General features: G+C 47.0%; 1 protein-coding gene across 5 annotated transcripts in view; it reads right to left on the bottom strand.

The window, feature by feature from the left end:
- Positions 1-2,741: 2,741 nt before the first annotated feature.
- Positions 2,742-16,897, bottom strand: part of GALNT17 (polypeptide N-acetylgalactosaminyltransferase 17) — a 456,580-nt gene continuing 442,424 nt past the window's right edge. For all 5 annotated transcript variants that reach the window (XM_070567804.1, XM_070567807.1, XM_070567805.1 and 2 more), the window contains 2 exons: positions 5,137-5,304; positions 2,742-4,370 (listed from right to left, as the gene is read on the bottom strand). In XM_070567804.1, coding sequence (XP_070423905.1) covers positions 4,242-4,370; positions 5,137-5,304 — 297 coding nt within the window. In that variant the 3' untranslated portion in view covers positions 2,742-4,241. The remainder of the gene's footprint in view (positions 4,371-5,136; positions 5,305-16,897) is intronic.

Below are 16,897 nucleotides of genomic sequence, written 5' to 3'. Positions count from 1 at the left end.
TGTCCAGCCTTCAGAGGTGGGGACGCCCAATAGATTGTGACTATTTTCTTTCCTCAGATATAAGCTTTAAGGGCTAAAGACCATGATATTCATGGTCACTTGCTCAATGTATTTTAGCTCTTTCTTCTTTCCCTCCCTCTCTCCTTCCCTTCCAAGAAGTCTTCAAAAGCAAACCACACGCTAAGTCCAAATATATTTGTTGACTTGAATTGAAATGGACCGCTGGAGTTTGGGGTCCACCACTGATCCCCATACTCGGGTCTGGGAAACTTGCCAAGTGAGAAAGCAGAGCGGCCAAGAGGCTGGGATTTGTGATCCAGGAGAGAGGAAGGGGCAGCTGATAGGGGGTGATGACCTGCCAGCCCAACTGCTGATCTGGAGCTCAAATCAAAACAAGAGGCTGACATGCTGACAACGAGCAGGGATTGGCAACACAAGTCCCGTCACCGGGCAGTTCCCAGACTTCATGGCCACCTGGTTCCCTGTGCAAGCTCCAGGCCCCTCCCAAGCCCATCCCCACCTGGTTGGCTGTTGCTCAGCCATTCTCAGAGCATCACTCCCAGGCACAGTGGAAGGAGAAATAGCAAGCAACTATTGGATGGTTCACTGGCCAGCCCTGAGAGAGTCGCCTGCTCTGCCTGGCCTGACTTTGCGAAACAAAGACTTTTTAAGAATGGCAGAAAAATATCAGATGAAAAGAAATGGCTCCAGAAACCCAAGTAAAAAGGCTTGGAGTGGCTTAAGATGGTGGCTTCTGGCCCAAATTGTGCTTTCCCAGTCTTTTCTATTTCTTCTTTTCTAGCCACCAGAATAAGTATAAAAAACACATTTGAGAAATAACACATGTAGCTTCAAAGACATTGACTTTGATGGCTTGGACATGTTTCAGGAATACCATCTGTGATATTTTTTACCATATAAATTGGGGGGAAAATTAGAGAAGAGAGAAAGAAATGGCCACGAGACAGGGGAGTGGGGGCACCAGGGGGAGGGGACTGAGTGCATAGAGGTAGACCAGCAAAAGTTGTCAGAACTCAGCTCCCTGTGCAGCATCCACCTGTGCAGGCTGAGAGTGAGGGGCGGGAAGCTCATCTGTCACTCCTCAAACTACACGTGGGGCCAACTTCCAACATCCGGTGACGGAGTGTGAGATTTCCCTGGGGTCCAATGCTTGGAGCTTGCTGCCTGTAGGCCTGAGCAGACGTGTAGGTCTCCAGAACTACTAAATTCCCTCAGATGGAGGACCACAAGGTCGCCCAGGGCCCCTACTTCCCTTTTCTCTCCTTTCTCTCTGATATCATTGATTCCTTTTTTCTGCCTTAGCCTCTGGCCTCCCGACCCTACCACCTTTAGGACACCGGGACCCTGCAGGGCAAAGAGGGGACTGATCTGGGATGCTGGCCTCATGCTCTCCTCAGCTAGACTAGCCTTTGGGAGGAAGCCCAGGTGAGTGCGGACAGCCAGTGCTTATATGAACAGACGGCCCAGGCCTCCTGCATGCTATAACTATGGGCCGGAGCCTAGACTTGGAGCACATGGACTGGTGCCCAGACGCAAATGGCTCCCCAAAAGCAAACCCAAACATCCTGTCCTGCTGCCATGTGACACTGAAGAGGGGAAGTACTTCTTTTGTGTGAGTTCCAGGATACTTCATGCTGTCCATATTTTGGGAGTGCAGCCTAGGAGTACAAATGAGCCCAAAGTGCAGTGGGCATGCCAGAGCACAGAAGGGTGTAGGCCTGATTCCATCAGAGTGGATGTGGGTTTGGATATTGTAGGAGAACAGGGCAGACCTCACGATTTCTTTTGTCTGAGGAGGTTTGGGCCCATTTCCTGTAGGACGAAGGATCCCATATGGGCCCACTGAGTACCTCACTGGGATTTGAGGTCAAAACCTCAGCTAATGGTAAAGTGGGATGCCACCTTCTTTGCACTTCTACTTTAAGACCCACACAGGAGGGAGAACGGCATACTCTGGGAGGACTCCTCCCCAAAGTACCGCCTCGTGATATTATCTCAGCATCTCCCTGACCTCACAGGGGAACCTGCACATCTGTAGTTCCTTTCACTTCACAGTTACCCTGAGACTCTAACATTTAGGTCCGATAAACTCAATACCAAAGTGCAGCATTTTCCATCAACGTGCATATGGATCCCAATTCTCATAGAACGCAAGGGGCAAATGGTAACTGATATGCATGTCTGTGTGTTGTGTGACATCACACAAGATGGGCCTTCTTGGCTTCCTCAAAGGAAGAGAGGCATGGGGCTGTGATAGCCAAAGGGACTCCTGCCCATTCCTTCCATGCCCATTTCCATGACAGAGGCCTGGTGCTTTTATGATTTCACTTTTTCATGAACAGAAGAGGCAGATGCTCCCACCACAGGCTCCATGGTCTGCCTCGAGAGGCAGAAGTGGCTGCATGGCAGCAGAAGGGGGCAGATCAGCATGGCTCAGCTGGATCACCTACAACCCTCCGCTTCCTTATAGGTTTCTGTACCAGCCTGACCCACCTACGCCAGGGTCAACAGGGGTTAGTAAGCAAGTGCCAGATGTCGAGCTCTGTCCTCTTCGGGAGGGAGGCAAGTGCAAATGTAGGCTGGCTTTGTCTCAGCCCCAAGCTATAGGGTTTTTGCCTTTAATAAAACAAACTCCCAACCAAAGAAGCCCTCTGCCACGTCCCTGGAACTCCCCTCCCCTGGTCCCAGGTTCTGGAGGAACCAAGAAGTGCACAGGCTGCTTTGGGAAGTGCTCACATGTATTTATTTCACGAGAGGGGAGATGGGCAGGGTGATCACCAATAAGATGCCACCAAATGAAACACTGTGAACCCCCAACTGGGCAACTACAGGGTTTGGCACTGGGCAGGGCTTGGCTGGGGACGGCACGAGGGAGAGATGGGAACTGGCAGAAGGGACAGCCTTCCATCTGGGGCACCACATGGGGCAAGGCCGAGCCATGTCCTCCTGGCGAACAATGCATGGCCAGCCCCCCAAGCTTCTTGGCAGCCGTGTCCCAATCCAGGAGAGCAATGAAGCAGCAGGCCCAAGGACACACTTCCACGTCTGCTCTACCACGCACTCAGGCACATACACCCAGACACACGCCACATGGTGCCACACGTATATACGCACATGCAGCTGCACACGCCCTGCCACGCGCACACACAGGCACGCATACTCATACACATGCACACACATCCATATATTAACTCTGATTTATAAGTGCACCCTAACCAGAGGGCAATCGAAAAAAATTATTACTCTTCTGAGAGGAATCGACTGCCTTCTCCCCTGTCAGCCAGCAGAGCATGAGGTGAACTGAAATGAGCACAGAGCATCCTCGAGGGTCCTGTCCTGCTTTGCTGTGCTGGCTCCAGTCCTTAAGCTCCAGGTGGAGGCCCCTTGCTGCTCCCCCCATAGCAGCCTCCATGAGTCAGGGCTCCCTGGTCCCCGAGCAGGCAGAGCTACACTGGCCTGGCTGTAGCCTGGGGGCACTCACAGCTGAGACTACCCTGCGTGCCCAGCCTATTCCTGCCTCTGGCTCCTTCCAGACATAGGCAGAAGAGCTGGCCCAGGCACATAGGATCCTAGTGCCCTGATGACTGTGGAAGTGTCAGCTTCTTCCAGGCCATCTCAGGGAGGGTCCAGAAAAGTCCAGAGCTGCTGCCCTCAAGGCCACCTGATGGAAAGGTTTGGGCATGGCAGCCTTGGGCTATGAATGGGTATCTGGGCAGAAGCAACCTCAGGGGAAACTGAGTCTCAGGGCCTGGCTGTCTCCTCTGAGGAGGGGAGCTAGGATGTGGCTGAGACCCTCCCCACTTTGTTGAGGGCTGGAGTGGAATTCAGAAACTGCTGCTGCTGCTGCAAAAGATGAGAAAAGGGTGGGGCCCCTGCCAGTCCCAGTCCTGATAGTAGGGAGGAAGATGACAAGGAGGAGGTGTGGATGTTTCTTTCACTCCTTGGTACCAGGTCCACATTCAGGCTGTAGAAGACATGGCTCCTGGGTTCCCAGAGAAAGGTTGAGGGGGCTTTTCCAGGGTGTGTGAGCCTCATGACAGCTGAATGCCTGATGGGGACACAAAGTCTCCATCTGGGGCCCCCATGCTGCCCTAGAGAAGCCCCGGGAGGCCCAATGAGCACCTGCTGGCCCCTTGCTGTCTCTCCACCAGTGTGGCTGGTCCAGAAGATGGCACACCCTGTCCCAGGGGCCAGGCTCCGGGGACCCCAGCTCCTCCCCACTACTTGATGGAGTTCTTAATCGTCCACCTCTGTCCTGTGCAGCTGCGGAGGATGAGGTCAATGCCAGCCAGGCCCCGGTTCTCCACCTCCAGGCATCGCCCTGTGCCTTTATTCATGATGGCTCCATTCTGGGAGGAGATGGGGGTACAAGGGAGGAGAGAGAGAGAGACGGACAGAGAGAGAGACACACACATACAGAGAGAGTCATAGACAGAGACAGAGAGAGACAGAGATACAGAGACAGACAGATAGAGAGAAAGGCAGAGACAGACAGACAGAAAGACAGAGAGACAGGGACAGACAGAGAGAGATATAGAGATTGAGAGAGAGATACAGAGAATGAGAAAGAGTGACATAGAGAGACAGACACAGAGAGACAGAGACAGCAAGAAAGAGAGAGAGCAAGGTTTAACCACCATAGTGCCTGGCACATGGCCTCTCATGGGGAACAATCCCACCAAAATTCTTTGCACGGGGGAGAGATGATCGGGACCTCCTCTGGAAACCCTAAAGTCAGAAAACAAACAAGCTTCCCCAAGTTTGAGTGGCTGAACCAGGTGACGAGCTTTGGTGGGGATGGTGTCCAGATGCAGGATTCCCTGGGACATTCAAGGTCTGACTTTCTCAATCCTACTTACTGTAGGTACTTAGCAGATTTCAGGAAAATCACCCCCACACCCCCTCTGGAGATCTGTCTGAGCCCAACCCAGATTAGCACGGCTGCAGGGAGGCTTCTCACACCTAAATCCCCCCGCCCATCCCCTTGAACGTGCCCTGGGTCTCTGGGCCTGGCCCAGGGCTGGGAGACCTCTGGTGGCACTTTGTGGGATCCCCTTGGGGAAGCAGATTCCTCTGGCTGCTCCGGGGGGCCGGCCCTGTGCACCCAGCGCTCACCTGGATGAAGTTCCAGCGCTTGTACAGGCTGCTCTTGACCTTGTCGCAGTCAAGGAGCTGGGGCAGCCGACTCTTGGAGTTGTCCACCAGGCAGCGGGTGTCAGGGAGGAGTGTGGTGGTCCCCAGGGCTCCCAGGTGCAGGAAGCCTTCCTTGGTGTAGCGGGCGAGCTAGGGAGAGAGCAGAGCAGCAGGGGAGGGGGAGGCACGGTTGAGACCACAAAGGGAAACATGGTTCAGGTCCGCAGGTCTCACCCCACCTCCATCAGCACTGCAGGCCCGTCACACCCCCACACAGCCAACTCACAGGTGAGCCCTGCCCAGGAAGCTCTCCAGCTTGACAAGCCTGGATATAGATTCCCTAGGGTCACTGTCTGATTTTCTTTGAAGCGTGTCCTCTGTTCATGTTTTAGGATTCTAGCCTTCTGTTCAGAACATGAGGGAGCAGGAAAAAGTAAAAGAGCAGGACATCTGACTTCTAAACCTTGGTTCTGCTTCCGGCTGGCTGGGCCACCTGAACAAGTCACTTAACCTCTCTGAACCTCCATTTCCTCCTCACTTGTAAACTGAGATTCATTAAATCTACTCTGCTGCAAAGGGCCCAAAGAAGCAGTTCACAGAAGAAGAAACAGACATATTAAACATTCAACCTCATAGGTATTAAATAAAAAACTAAAACAATGAGATGCCACATTTAAAAAAAGACATTATTCACATTTTGCCAAGGTCAATATAAAATGGGCTGGAGGCAGGGAAAATTATTACAATCTTTCAAAAAAGGGATTTCAAAACATATACTTTGTGCTTTGAAAATTATCCTCTCCTTTGACTCAGTAAATCCACTTTAGAAATCTATTCCAAGGAAATAATCAGAGCTGTGCACATAAGTTATGTATAGGATATTTATTGCAACCTTATTTATAATGATGAAAAGGCACAGAAACATCCTAAATGTGCAACATAATCCTGGTACTTGCTTTCTGCTCCACGTCCTGCGACAATGGTAGGAGATTGTGATAGATTGCAAAAACACCCACGTCCTTCACTCTTCCTTCTATACACCCTTGGCAGTATGACTTTGTAGTAATTCCCATCAAGGGATTACTCTTTCCCCATCCTTTGAATACTGGTTGGCCTTGTGACTTGCTTTGGCCAACAGAATGTATTGGAAGCGAGGACGTGCCTATTCCTGGATTAGACTTTGCATGGTTCCACACTCTCGGAACCCTGCTGGCACCATGGCAGTAAGCCCAGCAGGCTTGCTGGAGGATGAGATACTTGTGACCCAACCAACAGCCAGTCAACCATCAGACAAGTGGATGAGATCATCCCAGATCAGGCAGCCCTAGGCCAACCCGCTAGCTGACAGGAGATGCATGAACGAATCCAGCCAGAATCAGCTGAGCCTGGTCCAGATCACAGAACCAGCCAGCTGACCTGTAGACTTGTGAACAATCATAAATGCATATTGCTTTATGCCACTAAGTTTTGGGGTAGTTTTTATGCAGCAATAACTAACTGATACAGAGATGGTGTTGCCTGCCAAGCCTTCCCACCACAGGGCCCATGACAGTTTAGTGGCCTTTCCTCTCCTGCCTGCCCACATGTTTAAAACCTTGCATTCCAACTTTTGAACAAACGTATTCCCCTATTGTCACATTCCTTTAGGGGCAGGAATCGTATCTAATTCATTTCATTCCATGATAGAAGAAAATCACAGACCAACTGCTCAAAACATGTTTGCGGATGAGCACATTATAAATGTGGTGAACGTCATCATTTTAAAAAGGCAACCACATTTATTCATTTAAACTCCACAAACAAGTTTTGAAGAGCTCTCTGTGTGCTCTGCCTGGGGACAGGCTTCTGAGAATATAAGCCTGGGGCTGTGTCCGCCCTCTCTGAGATGATTCCAGTGCAGGCTGGACCACGAGAGGCAAGCACAATCGTCATGATTGTTCTCACAATCCTGTGAGGTGGCTGGGGCAGGAGTGATGATCATTAATATACAGCTGGTGCCTAATAAATTAAAAAATGCTATTACCAGCTGGCATGTACGGAAGGCATACTCTGCGTTGTATGTAAGCATTGTAGAGAATAAATAATGAAATTTTCATAACAACCCTGTGAGATAGAGGCTATCACTCTCCCCATTTTAAAGATGAGCAAACCAAGGCATGAAGACATCTGGTCACCTGGCCACATCCTGACCTCTATCCTTGGGTCCCCAGAGACCTGATGGGTGGTGGCCCTGGCCCAGCAGCTGAGCAGCACGGTGGCTTCTTCTCAGATGATCCTGGGCTCCTCTCAAGCGCTTGGGCATTTCCAGCCAGGAAGGGAACTCTGCTCAGGGACATGAGTGCCCCTTCTCCTGGGGGGGGGGGTGGAGGGGGAGGGGGGGCGGGGATCTTCTCTGCAGGGGCTCTTGGCTCCTGTGAAAGCTACTCAGAAACCCTCTGCTCTCATCCCAATTTATTAAGTGCCCTTGAGAGAGAAGCGGTTAACATGTGCTTTAAACCCAAATTACTTCCAAATCAGAGTAATTGTTGGAGGCAAAATGGTAAGAAAATCAGAAGTCTTCCCCTACGCCTCCTCCCTTACCCCTCCCTAAACAGTGTCTCTCTGAATATATTTAAATTCGCCAAATGCAAAGTGATGAATGACAGCAAGCTGCCTTTATGTTCAGGGGAAAGATATACACAGCTGCTTATTGAAATTATGAATCAATCTATTATCCAGCAGGCAAATGAGCAGCGCTAAGAACATTAATTAACTGAGCATATCTGTGACCCAGATGTTTAAAGAGCGAAGCTAAATGCTACTGGGAGTTAGCGGCTCTCCTTTCTGAGGTCTGTTAGGGCACGAAAACAATGCAAGCCAGGCTGCCAGGACCTGCAAAGGGCACACGCCAGCCCCAAGCCAAGCAGGCATCGGGGTGGGCAGGGCAGGTGAGGAGGGCCCTGTGGGATTTCCGTTCTGAGGAAAGGTGCTTTCTCACACCACAAATACGAGGCCACATGCACAGGCTCTGCTGTCCTGACTGAGGGGCCAGGGTCAGAGAAAGGTGCCGCGGTGACCAGGTGATGGGGCTAAAGTCAGGCCAACAGATTTCACACCAGCTTCTCCCCGACAAGGCAGTAGGATGGTGAGCACTGGGACCTGACATCAACCTAATACCCTTTTTGGCCCCAGTCTTTGACTAGGGAGCTTTCGTGGCGCCCTTCAGCAAGTCTGGCCACTCCCACGCTCCCTCCTTAAGGACCTCTGCTTCCTATCTCCTGCATGTCCAACAGCCTTTCCTGCCTCCAGGCTTTGCTCTAGCTATTTCCCTGCCTGGAAATGCTGTTTATTGGCCTTCCTCTAGAACTCTCTGGCTTCAACTTTCCTAGACCTCAGTGCAATTCTCTCCATTCCACAGTGTCTTCTGTAACTCTTCCAGCCCCAGCTATCTCCTCTCAAGTCATTGGAGCAACATGGATCCACACGCTCTAGTGTCTCCCTTCAAGGCGTGAGTGTGTCTCATCTCCTCTTGTCCATCCCGTATCTCCATCTATCAGGATGTTTGGGGTATTTCCACTTTTTTGGCTATTAGGAATTATGCCGCTACGAACATTCAGGTATACGTTTTTGTGTGAACATATGTTTTCAATTCTTAAGTATATATCTAGGAGAGGAATTGCTAATTGTTGGGTCACATGGCTAAGTCTAGTTTAACTTTTTGAGGAACTGTCAAACTATTTTTAAAGCAGCTGCACTATTGTACGTTCTCACCAGCAATGGGCTAGGGCTCCAATTTCTCTACCATCCAGCCAATTCTTATTGTCTTTTTTTTTTTTTTTCCTATTCTAGCCATCCTAGTGGGTGTGGAGTGATATCTCATTGTGGTTTTGGTTTGCGTTTCTCTAATAACTAATGATGTTGGGTATCTTTTCATGTATTTACTGGCTATTTGCATATCTTCTTTGGAGAAATGTCTATTCAGATCTTTTGCCCATTTTTTAATTGGCTTATTTGTTTTTTTATTGTTGAGTTGTAAGAGTTCTTTATACATTCTGGAGGCTAGACTTTTTCCAGATATATGGTTTGCAAATATTTTCTCCCATCTGTGGGTTATTCTTTCCCTTTCTTGATAGTGTCCTTTGAAGCACGAAAGTTTTTAATTTTGATAAAGTCCAATTTATTTTTTTCTTTGGTTACTTGTGCTTTTGATGTCATATCTAAGAAACCACTGCCAAATCCAAAGTCATGAAGATTTAGCCTCATGTTTTCTAAGAATTTTCTAATTTCAGCTCTTCCATTTAGGTCTTTGATGTATTTTGAGTTAATTTTTTTATATGATGTAAACTCATTCTTTTTCATGTGGATATCTGGTTGTCCCAGCACCATTTGTTGAAAAGATTATTCTTTCTCTATTGAATTGTCTTGTTACTCCTGTCAAAAATCAATTGACCATAAATGTGAGAGTTTGCTTCTGAACCCCCAATGCTATTCCATGGATCTGTATGTCTATCCTTTTGTCAGTACCACACTATCTTGATTTTTACAGCTTTGTACTAAGTTTTAGAATACCAAAGTGTGAGTTTTTCAACTTCGTTCTTTTTTAATATTGTTCTGGCTAATCTGGGTCCTTTGTATTTTCATATGAATTTTAGGATCAGCTTGTCCATTTCTGCCAAAAAGGCAGTTGGAATTTCGATAGGCATTGCATGGACTCTGTAGGTCAACTTAGGGAGTAGTGTCATCTTAACAATATTAAGTCCTCTAATCCCTGACCACGGGATCTTTTTTGTTTAAGTCTTTCATTTCTTTCAACAATGTTTTGTAGTTCTCAGTGTACAAATCTTGTACTTCTTTAGTTAAATTTCTTCCTGAGTATTTTATCTATTGTGACACTATTGTAAATGGTATTGTTTTCTTACTTTCCTTTTTGGAAAGTTCATTGCTAGTGCATTTCTGTGAACCATAGGCAGCCACCCTGGTACCTCACGGTCACTCAGAACCACAGGCTTTGCCAGTCACCTTGGTTCCTGCCTCCAGGGGGCCAGGACCAGGTGCTGGTTGGCCACGCCCACTGCAGACTCATGTGCCAACCCTGCCTGGGCCTCACCCCAGTTCTCTCATATTTTCATTTACCTCATGTGACTCTCTGTCAGCCAATACACTTCCCACCCCCACCAGGGTCTAAATTTTAAAAATGTCCTTCTTCCTCAATCCCTAGCCTGGTGTCCTGGGCCCTCACTGCCCTCAGAGAATCTTACCTCCCACTTTGTTGAGAAGTTATCTCCTCTACCCCTCAGAACCTCTCTTCCTTCACACTTCCTCTCTTCTGTCCCTCTCTGCCCCATCTCACTCCACAGGTAGCCTAGGGCATTATTTCTCTCTTCTTTTTCATTTCTTCCATCTGAAAAGCTTCAAACATAACCAGATCTTTATGCCCAGAAAATCTTCTCTAGCCACAGTTCTGGTTATCTCTCAATTTTGTCTTTGGAGTTTCTCTCTCTTATTCCTTAATGCCTGGCCATTTGCCTTCTACCACCACTACTACATCGAAATTGCTCTCTTGAAGGTCAACAGGCTCTTCTAACTGTCAAGTTCAATTGCTTTTTCTTAGTCTTTATATTGGGCACCAACTGTGGGCCAGAGGCTGTGCTGGGTGCAGGTGACACAACCTCTTCTCTCTTCACTCAGTCTCTTGGAAAGCTTGTTATTCTTAGGGCTTTTGAAAGCATCTATATGCTAAGTTGGCTCATTGTGCCACATTTCTATCTCCAAACCAAACTTTTCCCTCAATTCCAGATTTGTATATCTAACTCCCCATTTGGCATACCACTTGGATGTCTAATAAGCATTTCAAAGTTACATAACCAAAACTGAATTCTTCCTCCCCTGTGTACCCCACCCTCCCCAATACTCATCCAACATCTGTTCCATCTTGGTAATGACAACTCCATCCTTCCAGTTGCTTAGGCGGAACACTTTGGCTTCATCCTTTACTTGCCTTTTGTCTGACCCACCACATTCAATCCATTAGCAAATGTATCCCAATTTCACCTCCACTGTTACCTCCCTGTTCCAACCACCCTCCATCTCTGGGCTATACTAGTATAATGGCCGCCTAATTTGTCCCCCAGCTCCCACCCTTGTCTTCCTTGGTCTGTTTTCAATATTGCATTTAGAGTGATTGCTTTTAAAATATTACATTGTATACAATATGTTACTTTGAATTGGAGTTGGGTCATGCTATTCCTCTACTTAACATCCTCCAAAGGATTCTCATTTCACCCAAAATAACAGTCCAAAGTCCTTAGAATGGACTACAAGGCCCAATTCAATCTAATAATGGGTCTCTGAGCTCGACTCCCACCACCACCACTCACTAAATTCCAGCCATGCTGGCCTCCTTGTCGATCTGTTAACAGGCCACCCTTGCTCCTGCACAGAGCCTTTGCACTCACTGGTCCTTCTCTCTTAAATTCTCTTCCCCCAGATATTTGAACGGCTCACTCCCTCACCTCTTTGAAGTCTCTGCTTAAATGTCACTTCTTGATGAGTCTTTCCCTTGACTATTTTATTTAAAATTTCTCCTCCAGCATTTACTCCTTGTCCCTTTCCTTGTTTTATATCTCTCCAAGCACCTATTATTTTCTAAAACTATATATTTTCCTTATTTATAGAGTTTGTTTTCTGACTCCCTCCACTAGAACGTGAGAGACATGAAGGCAGACATTTGGTTTGTTTGTTTGTTTGTTCATGGCTCTATCCCTAGCTCTTAGAAGAATCCTTGGCATGTAGTAGGTGCTCAAAAAATACTTGCTGACATCATGATGAATGACAGTACCTGCCTTCAAGAAGCTCACAGCTTACCCAGGGAGGCAGGCAAGTAAATAGGCAAGGGGGACAAAGTGTGAAATAATGCTATGAAATATACTACGGGAGTTCTTAGAGCCAGAACAGGAGGGGCCTCCATCCAGAAGAGGAAGGTCAGAGAAGGTTCCCCAGAGGAGGGTCATTTAAGCAAAACCTTGATGGAGTCAGTCAACCAAGCAAATAGGAGAGGGCAGACTAGACTGGACAAAGAAAGCAGCATGTCCAAAGGCCTGGAGACCAGAGGCAATGTGTTTTGAAAGCTTCGAGCATAGTTACCATGATAGAATGTAATAGCTGTGATGGGCACAAGTGGGGAGCAGGGGGTAGAGTACTGATGAGATTGCAACATATGGACACAGCATGCTCAGGAATCGGGGCTTTATCATAAGAAGCCATCTGAATTGTGGGATGACCACACTGGCTACTGAGCGGGGAATGAACTGCGGTGGGGCATGATGAGGTTGATGAAGGTCTGAACTCAAGTGGTGACACTGAAGGAGAAGAGAAGATGACAGATGGGAGAGGTCATCCAAGTTAAGAATGATTCTATCTTCCTGGTGAGTTGAATCTTTCATCTTCACGAAATAACACACTTCATCTTCGATAATGTATTTTGTGTGAAAAGGTACTTTGTTTGATATTAAGGTAGTGACCTCAGCTTTCTGCTCTTTAGAATTTGCCTACCATACCCTTTCCCATCCCTTTACTTCCAACATTTCCCTCTCCTTGTGTTTTAGATATATTTGTTGAAAAAAGAATACTCCCGGATTTTTAAAAATTTAAGGTGACAATCTCTGTCTCTTAATCAGAAAGTTTAGTCCATTTGTTTTTATTGTGCTTAATGACATATTTGGACTCATTTCTACTATCCTTCTTTGTGTTTTCTGGTGTGTCCAGCCTTCTCTGTTTTCTTTTTCTCCTTTATTTTGCCTTTGTTTGGACTGGTTGTGTTTTGGTTTATCTGTTGGAATGTGATCATATTTCATTTTTCCGTTCTGCAGATTTGGAAATTATACTCCATTTCTACCATTTTATTGTTTACTCTTAAAATTTAACAACTTAGCAAAATCTAATGTTATTCAATATCTTAACATCCACTTCCACTCAATAAAATTCAAGGACATTAGGAAACTAAATCTTATCACCTCCTTCTAACTGTTTCAGTCTTCTGGTTCTATCTCCCTACCCCAAATTACACATTATTCTTATCATCTTATGTAAGAGATGTTTGTTTAGATTTACTTATATGTTTACAAATTTCTCTGTTTATAATTCATTCTTGCCTCAAGACATTCTTCCTCTTAAAGTACATTCTTTAGAAGTTCCTTTGGTGGTTGTCTGTCATGGTAAACACACTCAGATTTTGTTTATCCGAAAATGTCATGGGGTGATGTGGGGTGATTTGTTATGCAGCAAAAGTCAATGGTTACAACCACTTCTTGTGTGCCTAGAAAGGTTTTAAAATTCTATTTGTTGTAGTTGATCTAGAATCTAGTTACACAGGAGTGCAGAAACCCTTCAAAGTATCTAATCTGGTCTACTGTGGGAAGCCATCTCATCACCTTCTTTCTATAGGCTTACCACAAAACTGTGGCCAAGTCACTATCTGTGGAATTTGTCACCTCACTATGATGCCTACTGTTGCCAAGGTTATCCTGCTAATAGGAGGAGAAGCAGACGTTTACACATCACATGCTCCACTGAGCAGCAATGGGTGAAGCTTCCTCTTCTGAGGGTATAACTGCCTGAAACTTGTTGACTCTCACTTCTCCAGAGCTGGCTCCCTGTTATACACCCTTGTCCTGATCTCTTCCCAGCTCTAGATTTTGCAAACTTGAATCACCTTTACCGCCTGCCTCTCCCTCAACCTCCTCATCCACAAAGTTACAAGTCTTACACTTTCTGCCTCCATCCGTCTCTCTCATACACTTCCTCCTAAAATTCCAGATGTGACTTTTCTGGGAACTGAGCTGCAGCAGCGGCTTTGCAACTGGTCTTCCTGCCTCTAGGCCTTCCCAGTTCCATCTGTCCTACCCCATAGGTTCAAATCAATTGCTTCCCCTGCCTACTGATTTAAGAATAAACTATTTACTGTGGCCTTCCACCACATAGCCCCAACTTATCTTTTCAGGCTTAACTCCTGGTTTCTTGGCTTAGTGTGTAGGATGACTTGAGGAGAGCCAACAGTCTTCCCTGTATAGAGCATATTCCCACTCTACCCCCACCCCATCTCACTGGCTCCACAAAGCCTCCGCCCAGATCTGATCTCTTTCAGCTTACATAATTGTGCATTCTATGAGTGTGTCTTTGCCTGCTACAGATTTTGGTTGTTGCTGTTGTTTCAGGACAACAGCATCCTACACATTTTTATCCAGCATAAGGGCCAAGTAAATATCTAGCAAAAAGAAAATGCTCTATAAATGTCTTTTGAATTGAATGGGATTATTCTAGGTTTGGCTGCTGCGCCCACGAGGAGAAATGAACGTCATTATCCACAACCCTAATGCATTAGGAAAAAACCCTCTGAGCTCAAATACAATTAATTCTCATTTAGGAGAAAAAGGAATTTTCTATTTCAGATGATCTAAGAGGCGCACACAACTACTAACCCACATTTAATAGCCTTCAGGGAAAACTAAAACATGCAGGTTATAGCCAGATAATCAAAAACCAGCCAAATAATTGTGGAATGACTCTGGAACACAGCAAAATCCATCGGCTTGTCAATAAAAACACAGTTTGTAATTGCTTCCATATTAAGGGTCTTTCTCATCACTTTAAAATCAAGCTTAGTCAGTGTCGAAAGCCAAGGCTAAATGAAAAATGCAGTTTACCCAGTTCCTACTCAAAAGACAGAGAGAAGGGTTCCATTGTTTCCCACCTGCTTTGGGGTGAATTTATGTTTGTGGCTCGGTGAAGCCACCATAATGGTTTCTGGTGAGTACATGTGCATGTGTACAGTCTTCAAAACAACAGACTTTCTCAGTCACTGTCTAGGGCATGCCAGATCCCAAACTGAAGACAGAAAAAATGTCTCCAGCTGTATCTCCAAGTGGATGCCTGGGAGCTGGGGGTGGACCCAAAGGGCAGAAGGAAACTTTGCAGGGGATGAAAAAGTTTTATATATTGATTAGGGAGGCAGTTCCGCAGGTGTGTACAACTGTCAAAACTCATCAAATTGTACACTTTAAATAGTGCAGTTTATTATATGTATCTTATACTTCAATAAAGTTGATTTAAAAATATATCTGGGAGCTTAAAGGCACGCTATAGAACCAGGTCTTTGTTTGTAGACAGCCAGTTCCTGGGGGTGGGATGGTCCCAACGACCTCCCTCCTCAGTCTTCTCCCTTACACCATTACGATTCAGCATGCTGGATTAAAGCATCATGTTTCCAGAAGATGCACTTGCTACTTAGAATGAATGGGGAGACATATTTGTGCAACCCTGCGTTGATTTTCCTGGAGAGACAGGTCCATGAGTGGATGGATTGGGGCAGCGCTGATGGAGGTGGGGGGATGGCAGGTCTGGCCTACAGAGCTTTGTGGAGAGAGGTGGCGGCCTCTTGGAGAGGGATCCTGAGTGTGGGGACACCAGGATGGGGGCTGGAAGAGTCAAGGGGGAGGGGGACGGTAGCAGTGTAGGCCACTCCAGCTTCCCAGGGACCAGGAGCAAATGCCTAAGTAGGCCTTTGAAGCTCACCCTGATGGCTAAATTAGTTACAGTAGCAAAGACTCTTATTTTTTCAATAAGACAGACTCTATTTTTCAAAAAACAGATGCATTTCTTTCTTGTCTCTGTATATGAAATAGGAAGGGAGGATTGTATCCTGGCACAGTGCGGAAGTGTTGGCAGACACTTTGCTCCCTTTTTAGTGTGATCTTACTTAGATCACCTTCTCATTTTGCCACCTGAGACAGCATTCCTGGCTTTGTGCTATGTTATCAAAGAGGCATATATCTTACGGTTAAGGACCTGGACTGTGGAGCCTGCTTAAGAAATCCAAGCTCTGCCACTGAACGGTTTTATGACCTTGCACCAGTTACTTTAGCCCGTGGGACTCCGTTTCCTCATTTTCAAAAAGGGGATAACTTTAGGATTTACCTCATAGGATAGTTAAAGAATTAAATAAATGCATAAGAGGATGTGCTCATGGTAAACCCTGTCTATTTGTTATTCTTATTTTCCCTGACCTCACGTACTGGTAGAGAACTGGGGACTTGTTTCTGCTTCACTGCAGACTTCTTTTCTTCCTTCTAGGCTCCTGTGTGGCCTCATGTGGCCAGGATTTCCCGACCCTAGCTGCTTCCCAGCACTCGGCCACTCTAGGCTTCCTGCTCTTTCTCAGAGCCATTTGTCCAAGGGTTGCTGCCCCAAGGCTTCAATAATATTGCTGGGCAGCTGAGAACCCTGGGCCAGCTACCCAGCACACCAGGTTCTCTTGGGCTGGGTCAGTGGGTTGCTTGTGTTGGACGCCTGACCCAGGGAAGGCTGGGGCCGGCCCCCTGCTCTGCTCCTTCCCTTTTCCTCCCCAACCCCACTTCATTTCCCTGGCTTGGTTCAGAGTATATGTGCCCTTGACTGGAATGGGCTGGATTCCTGGAAGGATTGGGCCTGGGATTGGACTCTTGGCACTCAGCTCTGCATCCCCAAAGCCAGCCTGTGTTCCACTGATGCTCTCGGGTCCTTAGCCCTCAGGGCCTCTCATCCTGGACTCACCGCCCCCTGCTTCACACCTCTGCAGTGGGGGGAAAAGACTTCCCCCTGTTTTCTGCTCCTGACATGTTCCCTGATGAATCCCAGGCAAACCATTTAGTAGATGCCAGCCTTGATCAGCCTCAACGATCCAGGAATTCAGAGCCTTAACAGAGGAGGTAGACATAAGCCTGGTTAGGAT

This window comes from Equus przewalskii, chromosome 12, assembly GCF_037783145.1.
Source record: "Equus przewalskii isolate Varuska chromosome 12, EquPr2, whole genome shotgun sequence".
NCBI lineage: Eukaryota > Metazoa > Chordata > Mammalia > Perissodactyla > Equidae > Equus > Equus przewalskii.
Note: the sequence above shows the minus strand (reverse complement) of the source record. Positions and strands in the feature narration are given on the sequence as shown.